Raw genomic sequence first — 22,691 nt, forward strand, 5'->3', positions numbered from 1 at the left:
GATAGTAACTTTTTCACTTTGGGTAGTATTAGTCTGCAATCTGTTGTCACCAGTGACAACATTGGTACTACCTTTGTCATAAGGAAACCTGTCTCAGAGCTGCTGGTTATCAGTAAGGATTTAAGCCAATGAGTTTTACTTCACCACTCAGAGTGGGTCAAAGGTCTGTAACTCCACAGTAGTGCTTGTTTGTTTCTTTATAGCAACTCTCTTGCATTGGATTCTGCAAGTTCTATGGATTTTGATTTTTATGAAAAGATTTAAAGTTTCAAAATTAGTAAAGATTATAGCAGGTCAGCCTATAACTGTACAATGCAAATACTCACAGAGTGATACTTTCTAACAATGCTTATCTTCAGTGAATACTCACATTTTGTCTAAAGGCCTGGTAAAACAGAAAGGTATGCAAAATCCTTATGGCCTATGGACATGGCTTACTTCAGACTGAGTGTTAAGAGTAAGCTTGAAGGCTATGAATTATCATTGTCTTGTTCTCTTCTAAATGCTTGAGTAATTCCAGTAATCCCTGGTATAGAAATGTATTCCAGAAAGCAGAACAAGTGCCTTCCATTGGTATATCCCCAGAGTATTGCATCTTTCAAGGTCAAGCTTAATACTGTTTTCTTGGCAGAGTTTAAATTTGTAATATACTCACAAGGTAAATTTCTTATGGACTTTTAATTTCTGCGTCTGTTTACACACTGCTTTTTTCATCTCAGACATCTTTGAAAACTGAGTTGTGGAATGGTTTATTCTTAAGCTAGGGCTCAAAGAGTCCATCTGAGATCTTGCCTTTTTATCTTGATTAAAATCTGCAAAATTACTTCACTCATGTACAAACGCATTCATGCTTTTATTTATTTATTTCTATTACTTTCATTCTGAAGTAGAAAGTAGTGTGATTAAGAGAAAGTGTTTTCTCTCTTTTTTTTTTTTTGTCTTCATTATGAAGGATTTTGTCATGTCAATGTCTGTATGTAAGTTTATCTTGCAATGCAGTAACCTCCATGGAGCAAATAACAGTATCCAGAAAAAGACTCACTGGAAGCTGAAGAGAGCTACATAATTTTCCCCTAGCCCCTACAGATTAACTAGTGAAAACTGGATTAATGGGGGAAAAGGTTGTATGAAGCTATAAACAATTTTTACATAGTCAGCTACCCTTTGAAGTGTTGGAGATATTGGGAAAGAGCTCATAGTGGGAAACTCCAAAACTTTTTTTTTTTTTTTTTTGCTCGTTGTCTTTATCTATTTTCTATAATTTTTAAAAAGAAAAAAAGTGTTTCTTTTCTCCATACAGGCATAAACCTAGTATGAAGTATTGGGTCTAGAAAGCAAATCCAGAAATTGCTGTGTCAGATTTCAACAAGAGCTGAAAACAAATTTGAGACGAGGAAAATTTCTTTCAAGTCCTCTTAAAAGACAGTCAAAAGTCAAACCTCACAGAGCAAGAGATCTCAGCCTGTTGTGTTTTGCATAAAATCTAAAATGTGATATGCCTGTTTTGTGAACTTCCCTCTGGACTTTTATCATTGTTTCTTCTGCTTAAAGTGAAACTTTTTTTTCTAATCTTCATTTATTGTGATAAACATTTAGAAGTTAATGAATAATAATCTTATAACAATAATTTTTTAGAGTTTCTTGATGCCTTCAGGGTATTTTATAGAAAATGTTAACTGAATTACATAGATCTTGTTCATGTAGCAAAAGAGAATTTTTTATATTAGGACTTCAAATAGAAGGCTGTCAACATATTTTTCAAAGTCCATAATGTGTTCAATTGTGTATGAAAGATGTATGGTATGTATGACTTTTGATAGGCAATTCCACTTTTGCATGTTTGTTTTGTTTTAATCTACCTAATTTTAGTAACAAAAGCAGGTAAATACACCGAGATGAAACAGCAGCTGTTAGGAACTCTGAGTAAGTAGTCTGATAGGTGACCTGTGACTTCTTGTAATGCATCTGTGCAGAGATGTCAGATTATAGTTGTAAATCCTGCAACTCTGTAGCTTTTAAGAAATGCTTAAATGTTACATGCTGGTGAAATGACAGTTTCCGAGTCACTTTTAAGTGACTGTATTGAGAAACCCTCCTGGAAAGACATTGAGAATCCTCTAACAAAATCCTATTTACTGTCATTTCATTGGAATTGCTGCTACTTGATTTAAAGTTAAACTGGTGACAGCTTTTCTTACCTAGCGTAGAGGCTGCTTTTAGAACCATATAAAATGGCTACTGATTATTTCCTAAGTTTGCAGTGTGACACACTGTGTACAGTGGGAATTGCTTCATTCTTTCTTTTTGATAGTGTCTCTACCGACTAAGCAGTCAGAATGACTCAAAGAGGCTGTTCAGGCTAGATTTTTTTACAATGGTTTTCTGTTAAGGAGATCTATTTTACTTTTTATCCTTGAAGCAGAAGACTATTAATTCCAACTTTTATACTGTGAATGAAGCAGAGCTAATTTTTAACAGATGAAGTACTTTATGTCTAGAGTGTTTGAAATAACATGTGTTTTGTTTTAAATCTTGCCATACCTTGGTTTAAAGTCCTTGGAAACATGTCAGGCTGTATAAGACCCACTGTTGTAAAATCTGTCTATGATTACATAACTGAGTTATGATCCAGCCCTTGGTTTATAATTTATCTGTAGCTCTTGTAAGCACAATTGTGGCCACACAACATCGAAAATCCAGCCAGTAAAAAACACGTATTGTCAAATCCTGTCATATAATGAACCCAAAACTTAGGGAGAATGAGTGTAATGAAGTTGTGTATGCTTGTCCACATAAAAAATTTGCTTTTCCATTGTTACTCATCTTGTCTGTGTGTGTGAGAGTGTGTGTGTGTGTCCTTTGCTGTTGTTTTTAAACATTCTACAGAGGAAATTGATGTATCTGTTTCTCTTTTGCCAAAACACTGTACACACACACACACACACACACAGGTGCATTACTTGAGAAAGCACAGACAAGAACAACTGCATGCTTTTCTTTCCTTGTGCACTTTGTATCAGTCAATACACCATCTGATAGCTGTTTTTTCACTAATGATTATAATTTTATTAGCATGGTTTAATTCTTTCAGAAGTAAACTGTTAAGGATACAATTGCTAATGGCAGATACTCAACATCTGACTTACTGAAACATTTAATAGTGTTCCCTGCAGAATTTAAATAGCCAGTTTCAGCTCCAGTCTCTCCTCAAACTGAAGAAACACTGATTCAAGTTGAAAGAGAATTGACTTAGAGCAGCGAGAAAGTGAAATGGTTGGCAGGTGTAACACACAGGGGTGAGGTTCAGAGTAGCAACAGTGTTTGTTTAGAATATCTGTCAAACAGCAATAAACAATTTTTGTACCCTTGAAACTATGTACAAGAGAAAATGCCATAGGCAAGGTCATCGTTGAAACCATGAAAGTGATGAACATACCTGAATTGTTTTTCTACATAAAGCACAATGACTCAACTTTTAGTTCAAACTGAAAATTGAGTAAGAAAGAGGTGGATACATATGAGGAAAAGAAAATCTACAAGTTCAGAAAGTTACATAGTAATTGCACAGTGAAATTAATTACAACATATTCTCAAAGCCCAACTCCTGTTCTAAAGCTAACTGATCAAGAAAGAAAATTTTATTTTTACTGTCCCATGAACTGAACATGTTCTTCATGTTTACCAGATACAAGTGAGACATTGAGTGGAAAATCAGATGGTTTACATCTGACTTCAAAGAAAGGAATACTCACATATGTCTTAAAGGTTGGCATTGAACATATTTCCAAGAAACAAATGAAAAATCTTTAAAATTATGAATCATGTTACAACTGTAATAATGTAGCTGAAATTAGAGTTGCCTTTTTATAACAGCTTTCTTTTCAGTGCAGCTTGTATTATTCATAAATAGTGTACTTTGTGTGTTATTTCATTAGTATTTTGGAATTGTTTCTTTACAAGGCAGAGAAAAATATGCTAAAGAGGATGCTACCATTTGCATTGTCCCTTTGAACTCAGACCTTGAAGTCAATATGTTATACTCAGTACTCATTTTTGGTTAAAGGCTGAGATGGCGTAGAAGAGAGAAACAGAGTTCATCATTGTAAAGAATGCAAGGGAAAATACAGATAAAGATGTAGGTTTGGTCAAAATGCCTATATTTAAAGTTGAATGATATGTTTTCTTATATGACCCTTTGTTCAGATGAGTATAATTTTGGAAAAAAACGAAGTTGACCAGTAATGATTTTTAAGACTTAACTTCTATAATCACCAGGAGTTTCTAGTGTCTCAAAGTAAAGGAACTTGAACTCTGGTATGGAGCTTGTATTAATAAGTAGTTGGCTATGTGCAATGGTTCTTGCAGGCTAGTAAAATAAGGTAATAGTAAAATAAGAGAGGTAGAATAGAATGTGTATTTACTTCAGAGTAATCTCTGCAACCTACATAAAGTTTATGGACCTATGGTTATGTGTACAGGAATCAATTCCCAAATTTTATCTTAAGTCTCAGAAAAATCATTGCTCACATTTCCTGAGTTGATAAGAGATTGATAGTAAAGCCTCTGAAAGCATTTCTGTTAGGGTCATAGCTTAGCTAGTGTAGAATGAGCTGTGAAAGACTTGTAACTGGGGTTGCTCCTGGAGCCATGTTACAGGTCCTCGCATAAAAAGTTCTGAAAAGCAGTCTTATCTCAAACTCTTTTACAGTACTGTGCCAGTAGATGGCAGATGCAGCGTAGGGCAAGGACAGATCAGGGACAAAATGTAGGGAAATTATGACAGAAATTAGAAACTGCAGAAAATATTTTCACCCTTTCAGAGAATTGTCCTTTTTCTGCCCATACACAGTGGCTGTTCACAACTACTGACATGTGGTTGTACAGAAGGAAGGGATTACTTAAGAGATTAATTTAAAAATTAAGAGCTGGAAAAGTAATTTAGAGCCGTAGACAATGCCATCCTGCATAGGCCAAAATGATATTGGTTGTCCACCGGGTATGAATCTTGATTTTGCTATAGCAAACACTGACCTGATGTACTGGTCCTGAGAACTTTCCCAAATCACAAAACCATCTGTCAAAGTGTACGTGTTGGGAGGAATTCAGAACAGAATAGATTTAAAAATTTGTCATGAAGAGGAGTACTGTTTGAGACAGTTTGGGCGTGGGAATGTCCCTTTGAAAATATATTTCACAACACTGCCCAGGGGATTTAAGAGAAGGGAAGGAGTCAGAAATCAGGAAGACTGATTATGTAATGTATACGTATTTTACTGATTGATTGCCTCCAGCCCAGTTGGTCTAATGATTTTCTGTGTGTACTGTCTATGATACGGTCTGGTATCTGGTCTCTAAGCTGGGGTGTTAACAGGGAATCACAGGTTGTTTGGTTTTTTTACTTTCTTCTATGCATGCAGAATATTATTCCTGATAAACAGATACTGATCATTTAATTAACTGAAATCACTAGCCTCAATAAGTCATAGAGTGAACACAGCCTTTTTTTTTTTGACAATTTATGTGTGCTAGAAAAACACACTTTGATTTTACAAAATGAGCTTAATTTAATTTAATAAAATGTAACACACAAGCTGTCAATAAAGCCTTGTACCTTCACAAACATTTCAGGAGAATAAGTGTTAGTAGTTTCCTATTGCACTTTTGCATCTGGACTCAAAACCAGAAAGTTGTAGGTGATGGGGAAAAAAAATCCCTCTAATAAGTATGAGGACAACATCTTGTGCTTTAGTTAATCAAAAAGTTTTGGATTGTACAGTGTTTGAAGGGTTGTTTAAGATTTCATGTACTTTTCATCTCATGTTTAGCCTCTCTAAAAGTACAACTTACTAAAAAAACCCAAAAACCTTTACACTATCTGCAGTTGAAAAACTAATGAGAGTTGAATTAGTGAGACTCTGGTATGTTTTACTCTCCTGTGAACAGCTTCTGCTGCTTTGCTGGAGGCTGAAGTGATGAAGCACCTCACTACATACAGACTGAGCAGGGCAAAGTACAGTCATGGGATTGTGTGGGTAGGAAGGCATCTCTCCAAACCCCTGCTCAGATCAGGGCCAACTTGGAAGATAGTTCAAATTACTCAGAGACATTTCTGGAGGTTCTACATTTCTGGAGAACATGTTCCATGCCACAGTTTCATAGTAGATTTTAAGCTGAATTTAATTTGGTAGTGCTGCAGAAGGAATCTGTCTTCTATTTCTGTACCTGTTTTTCTCCAGCTCAGCATTGCCCTTTCCTTGTTCTGGTAGGAATATTCAGTTTGATGATAAATTGGATCAGGAAACTTATCTGAATTAGATTAGGAATGAAGGAGAAAAGTGAGGTGAAGGGAAGTTCAGAAACCAGTCTGAGGGGAGAGCTTCATTCTTTCAATTACAGTGTTTGCTCTTGCTAGTCTGAATTGTTTGTGAAATAATTTCATTGTGAGGAAGCAGTATGATAATTTATTTAACAACAATTTTATTCTCATTAATAGTGGTGGAGCAAGACCGCTGGTGAATGATAGGAATGCCTGTGATTCTTTAGGATTGCTGACAGGACATAGCTCAAAGATTTTTTGTGTACCTGAGGTTTTCCTTTCAGCAGTAGTGTGAAATCCACAGGGAAGCATCATTCTGGAAATGAACATGGAAGTGAGGGTATGTACCAGAATGACTTGTGGAAATGGGAAGGTGGACTTCAGACACATTGTTATTTTGGGGACCTTTATTATCCTGATCATAGAAAGATATAGAACAGCTTGAGCACAATGTGTAAGATGTGCAAAACGGAGCTGATTTATATATTGTGGTTAATGCCTTGCGTGTAGGTATACATGAACGCTGTAGGGAAGCTCTGTTTCTAAAGTATACTATATCTGCTTCCCAAACATCATCTAACTGTATTGGGTTCTGTGAACATCTAGTCTAGTATCTTCAGCTGCAGAGGCTGAAGTCTTAGAATGTTGCAATACTTAAGTGCTCGGTTTCCTTGCGTAGCTTCTGCAGCTCACTTAATCATCATTTTACTCACCATTATTCAAGAATTTCTGTAGCAGTGCTGTGGTTGAAATAGCTTTGTGTGAATGCTGTGTTCAGAGTACTTTTGATTCACTGAGACTTATCTTTGCCAAGTGTGAATCTTCTTTACCAACATCAGAAGATCTTGTAACCTGTATTCTTATGCATATTAGGAGCCGCTGCTTCTTCTTCCTTTATTTATTTATTTTATTTATTTATTTTTTATCAAGAGATGTTTCTAAATCAACAGTGTGTTCAGCACTTGGATGATAAATATCAGGCAGATAATTTTGTCTTGATTTAGGAGTGGTTCTGGCAGACAGTACAGGATTACAAAAATAGCTCATAATTGTATACCACTATTGTTAGTAGTACTAATTTACAGTGATTCCTGGCTGAGCTATAGCTCTAATGAATTAGTTTAATGCATCTCTCCCATTTTCACTGTTATGTTTGAACTATGTGATGAGATCACTAAGAAATCTCAGAAGGAGAACTGACTGCTTTTTTCAGGGCAGGTTATCTCAATGATCCAAAATATTAAATAACTTTGCTAGCTTTTTGTTGTTGTTGTGGTAATAATTTCTATTATATATATTAACACTTACATAGTAATTTGCTAGGTATGGGGGAAGAGAAAAAATGCTTCTGCTGTACAAGAAATAAATCAGGTGGTTTAGATTGTTATAGTATTGTAAGCTCAACTATGATGTGGCACTACCATACACAGAAAATAACTACAGGATACAGGGTACTCCACAGCACTGAGTTTCTGTTTGTTTCTGGTTCCAGATAGAAATGGCTTCCTGTTTCAGTCAAGTTAGTACATTGTGGAAGTTGCATGTGTCCATCCTGGTGCTAATCAGCTGAACATTATCTGAACATTATCCAAGTTCCGTGTGAGCTCTTTATTATGTATAATACACTTGGATATCAGTGATCCATTCTAAGACTTTCAGAAGCGTGACTCTTTAGTTGTCTCTTTACTATTACCACCAGACATGACATCTATTAAGGAACAGTTCATTTCTTTCTTAGATCTGTAACTTTTAGAAGAAAAAAAAAAAATCATCAATATGGACCTATAAAGTAGATTCTAGTCCATTTTTCCCCCATCTTATTTGATTCTTAGACTTTCAAGTTCTCATAGTCTATAAACAGACTTCGTACTTTTCCATACTGCAGGCAGTCTGTTCAATATCTCCATCTTCTCTTTCATTCTCATTGTATAAACCAGCCTTTTTTCAGTCTCTTGGAAGGGGGAATCCTCATGTGGATCATCTGTAAGTGTCACTATCATGACAGCAGATACAATATTCATGAATGTTCAGAGGAGAATTGGCTTTCTGCACTGGCTATAAATCCTTATATTCAGTTCCTTTGAGGCAGATGAGTGGGAATCTCCCCAGACAATTCAGCTTCAATCTCCTATAAACAACTGGAGCTATTCTTCAGACTCATACATTGAGAGAACTGAACTGCTGCTGCCTTTTGCCAGGGTCAAATCTGAGACCCCTTTTCTCCCTTAAGATGTTGTTTCTCAGGCTGTGGGTCCTATAAAGTACTTCTGAGATTAATTGTGCATTTGTTCTTATGTACTGTAACCTACTTCAGGAAAGGAGTGTACACATTTGACCTGAAAACAAAGTGGGAAGCCAGAAATGTATATGCAGCTAGCTCTGCATTCTGTACTAAAGTGTTGTATGGAGGCTAAGGCTCCTTCACAAAAAGTTCCCATATGAGTATAGCACTTTATAATTTTATCAAGTGAAATAATCACAGAAATATTAAATGATCATGCTTTTTCCAGAGTTTACTACCTTATAAAGAAGCAAATTTCAGATCTGAATTCATCTCTGGAGGTAAAATATAGGAAAAAAAAGAATCTTTCAAAATAACTTGAGAGATAAAGATGAAAACTGAACAACCAAAACACATGGCTTTGCTACAGCTTGTTTTCTTGCTTATGTGCAAGTGAGACTTTAACTGCCCGTTTGTGTACAAATCCATGAATCAAAACATAGTTTTGAGATTTTTAATAGCTTGTGTCAAATAGCTCTTTTCAGTAGCTCTGAAAATGCTTCTCTGCATACTTGGGTACAAGGAAAAAGAAGAAAGAATTCACAAGAGGTGTTCCTCTAAATAAGAGTAAAGCTGGGCAGGGATGTTTGTTCTACTGTAGAAATTTTCTTCTGTGACATTTAGAGTCTGTGGAAACCTTCATTGCTAAATTATCCCCAAAAGTATTAATGACGATTGGAACTAACACTGGCTGGTGTGACTTTGTGGAAGTGTAGAAACACATAGGATAATCCCAGTTTTCTTCTTTCCAAAGTTTCAGAATGCTTCTTGGGTTTTTCAGTTTGTTCCCTCCTGTCCCAGTATTATCATGCAAACGTATTACCGATTGAAGGGTCATTCTTCCTCAGACCTTACATCTATCATCACTCTGAGCCTGTGTGCCTTTGACTGATACTGTAAATTATCCCACAGTGCTCAATAGTGAGTCTCTAGTATGGTTATTATTTTTATGGTAACTGTGCCAGTATGAACTTCTTCAATAGATCTGGCTGAATAAGTCATCCAGAAAAATACCATCCAGCTTTAACTTGGCTCGATACCTGAACACAACTTACTGTGTGGCCACAAAAACAGTGATCCTGGAACAACTGAAGGGACAGAGGTGGAAAAAGAAACAGTAATGAAGATATGCTTAAGCTAGCACTGTAGCTATAAGAAATATTCATCATTCTGACTTGAGTCAAGTTGTCTACTGAACTGCAAATGTGACCTTTAGCCAGACCAGTTGAACTGAACACTTGTATATGCTGAGTGATTTTTGTGCTGTGTTTTCAGCTTTTGCATACTCACTGCTACATTTTTTTACAAGTTATTTCTCTCATTCTCATCTGTAAAATTTCAATAATTCCCAACTTGACATTGTTATAGCAGTGGCTTGACGTGTGAAGATATTAATGTGGGGACACATTAAAATGTGATAGAAAATAATGAGCAGAATTTTAAAAGTTGCATGGAGAGTCCTTGCATGATTGTTACTTGTGTATTTTATTCAATTCTTTTGCCAGAATTGTCAGTTTTAACCTTTCTGTCACTGGCAGCTTATTCCTGCTTTACCTGTAGCAATTTGATAGGGCTAATTCAGTTGTGAGATGAGAAAACAGAATACATTTTTTCTGGTCATGTTACTTTTCATTTGAGTCAGTTACATAACCTGGCTTATTTTGTAGCCTATGAACAGATGTGATTGCAAAACTTGAGACAGTGCAAAAAAGGACAAGAGCTGCATATGCTGCTGCTACTTCCAGAAAGGACATCACTAGATGCTGACTCAGTGGCGACTGAGTTTTAGAGACAAACCTTTGAGTTACTCAAACAATTGCTCCTTGTGAAAATATCTTGAATTTTGTAGCAAGGGCAAAGTAGTTGCCTGGATGACCTCTCCTCTCCTTAATGCTTCTTGTAATGCAGTTCTTTGATAATTTCTAGTGCTCAAAACAGCCTTTTAAGCAAGTTAACTCTACTGATGATACTCACACATAGCAATGTGATTGCGAATAAGAGAATTCGGTTTTACAGAGGAATAATTTCTGAACTCATCTGAAAATGTAAAATGTTTTTATGTGAGTGATAACAACTAGGTCAGTGCAGGATTATAATCAATTTGAATTCCAATTGAAGTGAACTTTAAATAATTGGCATTAAGAACATATCAGATTGTCTGCCCTCAGGCAAGTGTGAAGCCTCTCTGAAAAATTAAAATCAGTTAAGAAGCTACAGTTAAGAGTATATTGTATTCTATGTATCTGCTTCAATGAATACTTTGATATAAAACTGTTTTGATGAATAACTTATCTGAAAATACACTTTGCAAATCAAAAAAAAAAAAAAAAAAGACAAGCCAACAAACAAATAACCCCCCCACACATCATTTCTTCATCTTGTTTTACTTGTGAACATTTTTTTCTTTTTTCTTTTGGTGCCATACATTTCTTAATACTGGCACTTACATCTTGTTGAAATAACTGAGGTGTGACCTTCTGGGTGTGGAGAAACCACCCATAGATTTAAAAATATCTCAGGTATCTGTTCTTTTATCAAGCTTCACCTTCATCAAGAGTTTTTCCATGAATATACTTTAAAGCAGAATTGTACCCAAGTGTGTTATACACTTCTTCCATGCCTGCTGCTGGCACCAAATAAATTATGATAAGATTACCACAGACGTGTCAGTTTGTTTTTGAAATGATTTGTCTCTGTCTAGAAGTAAATAAAGTCTAATCAAGATGGAAATTTTTTAATCACCCTTTCATCCTTGAGTGGATTAAGCAATATGTCCATACTAAACTTGATCATTATCCAGAAATATTTAATTTATGGAGCACATATGATTGAATATTGAAATCAGGCCAAATATTGCAGCAATTGTTGGGTAATCCTATATTTTCTGGTTTGTCAGAGCTTCTCTTGAGACTATAAATTCTGTTTAGCTTATTTTAATCACTATGTAGTTGTCTTTTAGAAGTAATTTCTATATTACTGTGCTGTGTATATATCTAAATTTGTTCCCTGCACAATAGTATTGCTTAAATACAGTATTGTCTGACTATATATTGCCTGGAGGATTGCCTAAACTAAGTGAGGTGAACTCATATGTATGTATCTTATATAGATGTAAATCATCTAATGTGCAAATAGCTCTAGTGAAAAAAAAAAAAACCAAAAAACTACTTATCTCCTAACATTTTTGTTAACTTTTAGACTGTTACATGTAAATATAACTGTGCAGAGTTTACAGACTTAACATTTTAACATCTCTAAACAGTTATTTGTAAAATTTCCATTATGCTGAGTGATCGACATGCTGAAAGACCTTTGGAAATAATGAACCTGAAAGGAGGTTGTGGCGAGGTGGGAGTTAACCTCTTCTGCATAGCTAGAGATAGGACTAGAAGGACTGCCCTCAAGTTGTGCTAGTGGAGGTTCAGGTTGGATATTAGGAAAATTTTATTTTCCAAAAGAATGGTCAGGCATTGGAAAAGGCTGTCCAGGGAGTTGGTTGAGTCACCGGCCCTGGAAGTTTTCAAGGAGCATTTAAATTTTATACTCAGGGACATGGTTTAGTGGGGAAATATTGATAACAAGTGGATGGTTGGTCTAGGTGATCTTGAAGGTCTTTTCCAACCTTGTTGATTCTATGATTTTGATGTCCCTGATACTGCTTCTGAGAAGACAAGTCAATGGAATATATTGCCTTCAAGTCACAATGTTAGATCATCAGGTATGCTCCACTGGAGCACTAGGAATAACTTAGATCTAATGAGGTGAAATCACTGCTTATGTTCATCTTCGCTGTGATATAGTTTTATTATGTTTTTCTAGAGAAAAAACCAAGTAGTTAATTCTAAATATCATCAGTCTAAATAAATTAATGGCTCACATAGGTATATAAGGCAGATCAGTAGTTCAGTTTAGTTATGTAGCATCTTATTTCTTACAGATATTTTTTGGGACTCGAGCACCATACACAACAAGTAGAGGCTTTGCTTCTGGCTTTTTTTTTTTCCTTGTGTTGAGCCTCAGTTAAACCACTGGAACTGCTCATGTAATTATATCAATAGAAATTATAGAAGCAGTGGTTTGGTTAAAAATAACTAGTTAAAATGAAAAGCTTAAGTCCAAAACACTAAAGGAAAGTGATTGGAGACAATCACTTACCCTGTAAAATCTTTTTTATTTAGGGGGTTCCTCAGGCCCAAGCAGGAGGCAGTGATGGCTACCACAGTGCTCTTGCTGTGTCTGTTCTTACTATTCCTGTTAAAACAGATTGAGTGAAAAAGAGAAGAGTGTTTGAGAACATCTTTATCCGAAGAGTCATTTCAGGTCAGATAGTAAAACTTCAATTTGACAGGACAATGTGCAGAACTAATAAGTGGCAGCTTTTCCTGTCAGCAGGAGGAAGCATTTGTTCTTGGTTTTGTAAACAGCCAGCTATGTTCTTTCTGGTGCTGAATTTTTGTGCCTTTCAACACATCACAATCTGTCATTGGAAAGCATTATTTTAGAGTATAAGTTCTTCTCAGGCAACAAGAAAGCTGCCAACTAGGGAACTGGAAAGAGACGGGTTTAAAGATAAATGCTCTTGTCTTGTGTTTGTTAATTTCTATCTTATATTATGTAAAAGTATTTAACATGATCTGGAGAACTTATCTCTAACAATATCTATTTTGATCTAGTGGTTTCAACCTAGTGTTTGTACTAAATTCAGTAACAGCACTGTCAGCACATACTTTTTGTTAGATACTAAGCTGAAGAAAACAAATACACTCATGTCCAAATACTTATACAAAAGAATATTTTGCTTTCTACCAATTTCTCAATGTTAGCATGGGTGGTCAGGCAGCTCTGGCAGCTTTTTTTTCCTGATTGACGGAGCTGCTTCAGATATCACACAATTGCTAACGATACTATGTTTTTTCTTTATTCCTACAAACATTATAACCCTAGTAGAAACACTACAGTAAGTAACAAAACTCCTGAGTACTGTGGACTTCTTCAGTTCAGTCCAAAAGTCAGGTAGGTCAGCTTGATACCTTTGATTACGCTTGATAAATTTATGCTAACTGTTCCCAGTCATAATCATCTTGCTATGCCCAGAAGTGTGTTCAAGGAGGACTCCTTCCATGATTTTTGTTGGGACTGAGTAAAGGTTGACATCTTGAATGTAGCCACCTTGATATTTTTAGCTTTTTTTGGAAGATGAGTGCTACTCTTGATATTTTCCAGTTATAAGTGACCTCCCTTGTTTCCATGACCTTTTAATGACAGAAGAGACTGACCTTGCAAGAGCACTGGCCAGCTGTCTTGGCACCCTTGGACGCAGCCCCTTTGATCTCATGAACTCAGCTGGTTCTGTATGAGAGGTGTACTTCATTAAATATATTTCTAGGTCTCTGTTGACACTTTTTCTTCCAGTTGGAGGTGATATTTTTCACTTGAAGTTTTGTTTCCTTTCAAAATGTGTTGCCAACAAACATTCATGTGTAATGCCTTCCCATTCTTGGTGCTGACTGCTTAAAAATAAATATGCATTGTATGGAATAAAATATTATTAAGCCAGAGGTATCATTAGGAATATAAGGAGTATATATTAAGATAATGTGCTAATCGTATTTTAAACATTACTTATTTTAGAAATTCATTCTTGTTTTCTGAATGACTAAACACTGATAAGTAAAAAAATTGAAGGGTATATAATACTATTTAATGAAATAAACCCAGCAATTGATAATAATGCTTTTAAAAAATTTTTTAAAACATTTTACTTGTAATCAGAGCCAGAGATACGTTTTTCATTATACTCTCAGGAATATGTGCCCCAATTTTCGTTGTGCCTGAGTAAATTTTAACTGCTTTAAACATGACTGAAATATTTTCTGCTTATAATTTGTATGCCTTTTCTGCTTTTTGGTTATTGATTCATAAATTATGAATGTAAAGTAGCTTCCAGTCTTTTTCTAGTAAAGTTTTTAGAATATTTTAAGAAATGCAAAGTGCACTGCAGTTAATTCTAGGAAGGAACTGACACATTTAAAAAATAAAGTGATAGGACATTTGCTATTTATATGAGATCTTTTTTCCATTGACATCAGAATCAAAGTCACTGAATGAGTAAGGCTCAGAAATGCTGAAAAAGAAGTTGATAGAGTGCTGCTCCTACAGTTTTCTTCTTTCAGTTTTTGGTTCTCTTCATGAGCAGACTCAGCAGACCTAAGTTGTCAGAAGGGTTACACAATTAAAAAAAAATTTTTTTTCATGTTACTGATTTTTTAATCAGCTCATGAAAGCTTTAACAAAAGTCCAAGGGGGTAGATCAGCGTAACTGTGGGGAAGAAGAAGACAAGTAAGCAAGCTTTCTCCTATCTTCTGTTACTTCACAAGGTTGGTGATAGGACGACAGGAAATGGTCACAAACTTGAGCATAGGAAGTTCTGGACAAATGTGTGTGGGAACTTCTACACAGTGAGGGTGACAGAGCACTGGAACAGGCTGCACAGAGAGGTTATGGAGTCTCCTTCTCTGCAGATATTCAAGACCCACCTGGACACACCTACCTGTGCAACCTGGTCAAGGTAGCTGCTTTGGCAGGGGGATTGGACTAGATAACCTCTAGAGATCCCTTCCAGCCCCTACAGTTCTGTGATTCTGTGATACACAATTACATTGCTTCAACTGTTGTTGAAACTTAGTTTCTGCTTGTACAGTGCTGAATTTAGGAATGATTCTAGCTTAAAAGGGCCTTAAATGTAGCCTGAAATCCAGAGCTGATATCACCTCAAATGACATAGCACCTTTTTGGTGCAACTCTTTAGAAAGTGAAATTCTTCTAAATTATTACTTATATTTTCTTTTAAATAAAGATGTGTCTATTTATGTCTTTGTTCTTTGTCTCTTTTCTCCAGTCGAGGCCTCTTGCCGTGCAGGACATTTTGTGAGGCAGCAAAAGAAGGGTGTGAACCAGTCCTAGGGATGGTAAATGCTTCTTGGCCAGAATTCCTGAAGTGCTCTCAATTCCGCAACCAAACTGAAAATGACACAACTTCAAGGGTATGCTTTTCGCCACACCAAGAAAAAGGAAAGCAATGTATGTTTCTGCTCTTAACTCTTGCACTGCATTCAATTTCTGTTTAATAATGCAATATGTTTTTTAATTTTGTGGGATTAGCTATGGGATGAAATTGTTGTTCATGATTCTCTTATTACGTTATTTCTCTTTACTATGAAAAATCTTGGTTGTTGGTGAGTTTTAGCTTTGCCAAACTCAAACTGCTTAGGCTAATTTGTTTTGCATTAGAAATTCTGAGCTGTTTCAGAGAATGTTAGGAGAAAAATAGTTAAAAAAGTTAGGAGAAAAATAATAGGCCCTTTAAAAATATTCTTCCAACAATTTATTTGCTAAGCAGTAGTAATGACAGGTTAGGTGTCTGAAGAGGGAATCCCAAATTTCAAATGTGTCTTCTTTATCCTTGCTGTAAAAACAAGCTCAAAGCTGATGAAAATGTAAACTTTTCAGTAAGTTTTTCAAAAAGCGTACACCTGCTGGAGACTTTGTGGAAGTCTTTGGAACCCTCTCTACCGACTTGCCACTCTGTTTTCTAGATCCAAATTTATTTGAGATTAGATCTGAGAGCAGAAAGCCTGACTTTTTTATCATTCGTTCTGTTGCTAGAGTTTTCTTGCAGGCATCTGAAACTTTACTATTAATACCCATCATCCCATGAGCCTAAGTGGCAGAGGCTTGTACTGTCCATCGGTAGATTCCAATTTTGTTATTGACTTTTGAGTGATAACAGACTAGAAATAATGATGAAAATAATTTTTCAATTGTATTAAAAAAAAAGAAACTGAGAAGTCATGCACACAAACTTTCTAAACAAATTAAAAAAGTGTTATAAGTGTGTACATGTACAGTGTTTCACATGTGTACAGTGTGAAAAGTTAAGATCTTACAACCTGGGGTGTATCTGCCTGAACTTTCTGAATATACATAATTCAAAATAGCCTGTGGATCAAATTCTTTTTATCTGTTAGGGCATGATTTTAGGGGTCACGAAGTAATTTTGACTGTTGTCCAATATGTATCCCCTCCTGTGGGAATGCTACTTGTAACTGCTGACGTGACAAAATATAGGAGGAGAGAGAGTATTTTCTTGAGGGTGGAGTGTTTACTGCAAAAACTGAATATTATCCACAAAACTTCCACAGGGTTCCTATGGGTTTCTGAGCAACTTGCTGTGATGGAAGCCACTGGGAACTGTGTTTTGATTATATGAAACAAATATATGCTAAATATGCTGACAAATTAGGTCTCATGAGCTTCTTCAAAGAGGAAGCTTTTTTTTTTTTTTCCATACCTCAGCTTCCCTTTCATGAAATGGGAATAAAACTCTCCTTCTTCCTCAGAGGGATGTTGTAACTGTATGTATATTGATACCTTTGATATCATAGTGATGAACATCCTAGGAATTAGGAATACAATCATTTTGTCTTTATGACTGTTTCAAACAATAAATGAGAAAAGAGGCTGTAGAATATATACATAAGTATGGTAAGCAGTTCAACAATGAGCAATGAGAGAAGCTAGCAGTGATCAATGAGTGATTAGCATATCATTGATTACACTTGTACTGATCATAGAAGTGAGATGTAATTCTGAAAAACCAGCAGGATACTAGAGACCTGGATTTTATGCGTGCGTGGTACGTGTACTGAATACAAAGTGTGATATAAATATGTCTGTTGTTTCTTGACAAATAACATCTTCCTGAACTTTTGAAAAGTCCCAACATAACTCAACAGTTGAACTTTTAGATCAGACTGGAAGTGACTGCTGCTTTGTGAAAGTTTTAAAATATCTTCTGACTAAAATTACATTTTTACTATTTTTTAATTCTAGAGAAAAGCATGTTAGACTAGTGCCTGGTTGATTATTCTTCCATAATCTTTCTGGTAGAATTTGTATCTCTCTGATAGTAAACTATGAAAATGATAGAAAAGTACAGTGGATGCTTGCTGTTTCTCATTAAATGAAAGATTTAGAGCCAGTGCTGAAGTGACCTACCTGTCAGGCTAGAAACCTAGACTGTGTGTTGTCAGCTCTGACATCCTGTTCTGTGTAACAAGAGCCATATTAAATTAATTAATTATTGAACTATTGTGCATGGTGTTTGGATACAAAAAGCTTTCAAGTGGAATTGTAGACTATAGAGAATATCTTGACATTTTTTCATATAAAAGAATACTTCTGATGTGATTCTTGTTTGTCTGAAAGAGGTAGGAACCTGGGTTTCTCCCAGGCAGTTTTTCCTGCAGAAATAAGTCAATGTTGAAAGTATTTTAAATTTGTATATTTAAAAGCAGTTGCTTCTCTGAACAAGGTAGAATCAAGCAGGAGGGTTAAATATTCTATCTCCTTTGCACCTGGTGCTCAGCTCCAAGTGTTCCTCATGCTCTTCACGGGACTCAGTTTCTGGAAATTCCAGGAGCATGTTGTTAACATATGGCTGCTTAAATCTCAACTTTGTGATTTCTTTTGGGGACTAATAATTCCAGATAGCATTCAGAGAAAGCCTTCCCTGCCCTCATATGCCTTTCATATGCTTTGTGAATTGAGGTGGTGTAATTCTATTGTATGACTTCAGTTTTTTCCTATGCTTATAAAAACAACAACAACAACAACAAAAACACATCTGGTTACTATACATACTTATTTTAGCAGAGCATCATCTGATCCAAACCAGGTTTTTTTTAAGCTTTTTTTTTTTTTCCAGTTATGACAAAATACTGTACATCCTCTGTACTTTTTCTTTAAAAATATCCTTCCTCAAAAAATCCCTTCAACCACACATAACTTTCCAGGCTTCATTGGAGTTCGACAGATTTCATGGTTAGAATCCAGAACGTTTATCCTTGGGGCAAGAAACAGCTTTCCTGATAAATATTCAGTAGCTACAGTTAGGATTACCAGGTAGTTATACACTTGTTCATCTGTCATTGCTGATCTTTATCTATTTTTTTTCCAAAGGCGTTGTAAATTGAGTGCACTTTGCCACTATGAAGAAACTTGTAGCATTAATACCTGATGTGTCCACAGAAACATTGAATGTACTGGAAAATTTTATCTGTGTGCTTTTATAGTAAAACCATCTGAGTATATTAAAATGAAAAACAGAGAAAAAAGGTGCAATACTGTTGACAGGGTTGCAACAGATCAGATGGCTAGATCAGATACTGTGAAAATTAAAGTTTTAGGAATCCAGCTCTTGGTATTTAAGATAGGTAGTAGAACTGGTTTAATAGTTCAAATGTGTAGTGAGTGAATGAAGGGGAGGCATCATCAGGCGTTCATTCTACAAGTCCAATAATGCATTCATGGGGGCAAAATAATCTCAGAAACATTCCTGGAGCCTGCTATGCATATCTCTACTCACATTAATATTTCAGCTCTGTTTTTCCTTCTTTCAACTGTCACTGTGTTTTTCTGTTACTTTTTGTGCTTTGACCAGCAAACACAGCTGCTGGTGTTAAAACTATAGAGAAAAGCAGAATAACTTGAATGAGAAGTAAAGGAGCACAATGAGCTGACTTGCGTTAACATTGAGCTCTCAGGAAGGCCCTCAAATTGTGTTTTAATGAATCTAAAAGGCAAATTTTTTTTCAAAAGCACCAGTGAATATGAACCTCTGGTTCTTTATTCGGTGAAGTGTTGTGAGCAACAGCACAGAGCTGTCACGCAGTGTACGCTTTGCATTCCACTGAAGAGATATTAAACCCCCCCCCTTTTTTTTTTTTGTTATCCTTTTAAAAAAGGATGTCCAAGAGACCTGAACTGCACGTCATAGTTAAGAGATTTTTTAATAGACAATACTCTTTAAGCCATATTAAAGATTTAATGCATTGAAATGTAAATGCAGAATATAAATTTCATTGCATTATGTTGGATATTATTTGTACTTTTACTTCCAAGAGATTAAAAAAAAGAAAAAAAGTGTAAGAAAAGTAACCAAGTCTTCTCTTCCAAAAAATAAAAACAAAAAAAAACAAATAAATATATCCAGGTTGTGCCAGAATATAATTTTTTCATAGTATTTTTTAAAGAGCAAATTTAGTTTTGTTTCACAAGATTTTATCTCTCCAGATACTTTTTGCACTGTTTCAAGTGGTGAAAATTAAATATATTAAAGCACATTTTCTTAATATAATTTTTATTGCAACATCTACCGTGATCACAGTTTCATTCTTTTTGGAGTGAATGCTATGGATTTTAGACCTTACACAGATTTAGTGGAAACAGTGACTTAGTAATTTTTTTTCCTTATGATAGTTTCTTAAGCTATATTGTTTTTTTTTAATTATTATTATTATTATATTTTTTTTCTGACTAGTTTCTGTGTTTTTTGTTTTGTTTGTTTTTGTGTGTGTGTATGTATGCATTACAAATGCATATATCTTTTTGTTGATTTTTTTTTCTTAAAAAAAAAAAAAGGAATAAATAATAATAATAAGAGTAGTAATGAACAGGAATGATTAAAAAAAATGAACTCTAGTAAGTAACCCATGAAATTATTAGTAATATTCAGAACCTTTTATATCTTCAAGACAAATTTTTGTGAACTTTACATGCTGGTTACTGCAGTAGTTTTTCAGTTATGTACAGCTTCTAATTATGTTTTTCTGACTGTTGATAGCCCAAATAATCTCTGTCTCTAGCAAAAACACATAAATTAATTATTGTGCATGTCAATGAATGCCCTCCAATGTTCAAAGTCATGAAAGGGCTAAATGCATGAATAATCAGAATAAGCTCTTTTAGATGAAGATGAGGCCTCGGGAGCTTTTAGCTTGTTTTAATTTAGATAAGAAGTATTTAATTGGAACACCACACTAAGAATGTTAGCAGGAATTATTTACTGTTTATGCCTATCATTTTGAGGTGCTTTAAAAAGAAGTAATATATTTATTGACACCACAGCAGTACACTTCAGCAAATTTTTTCCTCTGCTACAATAATAACATTGTCTTTGCTCAGATTTACCTTTGAGTTCTATAGTAACTCAGCTGGCTGGTTCAAACCTTCTTCTAGTGGCTCTTGTCACACTTAATTTTTTCCTGGCTAGGCTGTTATAATGCAAAAATGCAGAAAATACTTAAGAGTATGACTGCAATGTTTGTAAAAAAGCTAAAAATTTTCTTGACCAATTATACTGACCTGGTGCAGATATTATTTTGTCACGTTTGTTCCAAAGCATCGAACACTAATAGAAGTTGTTCTGATACTATTTTTTTTTCCATGGAACCCAGTCTATCTTTCACGACTTTTTACATTGGTAGGAATTTGGAGAATTTCCTTTGAGAAACAGCTTTGAACATAGACTCAAGCAGTAGAAACTCTAGTAAATATCTGATTACAACCAGGTATGTATTTTTCTGTAGCCAAAAGATTAGTTGTACACATCCAGTACAAGCTTTTAAAAGAAGAAAGGTATTATCTTTCTCTTGTACCCTTGCACTGTACACTACTGGGCAAAATGACCAGCATACAGCTAGGCAAAAAAGTGTAGCGTGGTGGGTCAGGGTCAGAGTAATGGGATTGCATCAGGCTGGTGGTCAGCCACTGATGAGATTCCACAGGTCTCCATTTTAGGGCCAGTTCTCTTCATTTTATAGATGATCTGAATACAGAAATAGAATGGACACTGTAAGTAAGTTTGCAGATGAAACAAACGAGGGTGAACTGCTGACTGCCTCATGAACAGAGAGAAATCTTGACAAATTGGAGGGCTGAGAAATCACCAACCTCATGAACTTTAATCTGGCAAGTGCCGGATTCTCCAGTTGGGTTGGTGCAAAACTGGTTATGTGTACAGACAGGAGAAAGATAGAATTCAGAGCAGCCCTGCAAAAAGGCTGGGTGTTCTGTTTGACAGCATTTTAAATATGATTCAGCAGCTAAAAGGGCCAGATGTACCCTGGGATGCATCAGGCCAAGCACTGCGAGCCTTTCAAGAGAAGGAATTATTGCTCTCTGCGCTGTGCCAGAGGGTGTTTGGAAACTGGAACAGTCTTTCCAGATCACGGCATCAATCTACTAGAGTTCAAGAAGCATTTGGACAACACTCTCAGAAAAGGGGTTTGGATTTGTGGTAGTCCTGTGTGGAGTAATGAGTTTGACTCAACTATTCTTGTTGGGTCCCTTCCAATTCTGGATATTCTATGGTTCTATACATTCACTTAATTAGTGAAAAGAAGACAGAGATGGTCTGTTTATCTGTAGCACTGATACTAATCAACTGCAAGACCAGAAAGAATTTTATAGTTTTTTGAGAGAAATGTTTTTTTGGAATTGTGGTAGTGTTTCATGTGAGAAAACATTTACAGCTGAAGGATTTCTTTCCTCAAAGCACTCATTCTTTACTTCTGTTTATTTAGCATTTTATGTCTTTCAAGTTATTTTTTTCTCCCATTATGTCAGCCTTCTTACTCTTTGCTTACTTCAGTTCCAGATTTGACTCTCCCATGTGGCCTTTTCAGCCATTTCACTTTACTGGAAGAAAAGATCTCCTGTATTCTTCCACCACAGGGGGAAGGGGTTGACAGCTTTCCTAACTGTGATTGTGATCCTAGTGTCAAAACTTTCTACAGCTGACAGCTGCATGATGCACTGTACCTCAGGGTACATAGAATATAGGAAGCAGGTAATGAAAATCTAGTGGCAAGAGAATACAGGGATTCCTCTATGTCCTGGCTGTGCTATTGTGACTGTCAGAGTGACTGTATGGAATCAGGTTAAAAATCCATTTAGGTTGTAATGCCATCTTCAAAAGCTGCTTTAAAACTACATGCCCAGAGAAGAACAGAATAGGGGCAATACTTTTCCAGAATTCTCCCGCATTTACCATGTTTGAGATTCAAAGACTTCAGTAATTTCTGACCAACTGTAATTTTTTACTGTTTTTTTTCCTCAATTGTTTCACAAATCTACATGCATTTTAGCATTCATTGTATTCTGCTGCAAAGTGTTACAGCTCATCTATACATTAAATAAAAACTAGCACTAATTGCTTATTTTAAGGCAATTTTATTTGATACTTCCTACTC

General features: G+C 35.5%; 1 protein-coding gene across 1 annotated transcript in view; it reads left to right on the forward strand.

The window, feature by feature from the left end:
* The window catches only part of CORIN (corin, serine peptidase), a 117,218-nt gene that overhangs the window by 41,468 nt on the left and 53,059 nt on the right, over nt 1–22,691 (forward strand). Inside the window, 1 exon segment of the mRNA XM_065737057.1 lies at nt 15,497–15,678. Coding sequence (XP_065593129.1) covers nt 15,497–15,678 — 182 coding nt within the window.

This window comes from Cyrtonyx montezumae, unplaced genomic scaffold (assembly GCF_038088225.1).
Source record: "Cyrtonyx montezumae isolate F1298 unplaced genomic scaffold, pur_monq_1.0 scaffold_2, whole genome shotgun sequence".
NCBI lineage: Eukaryota > Metazoa > Chordata > Aves > Galliformes > Odontophoridae > Cyrtonyx > Cyrtonyx montezumae.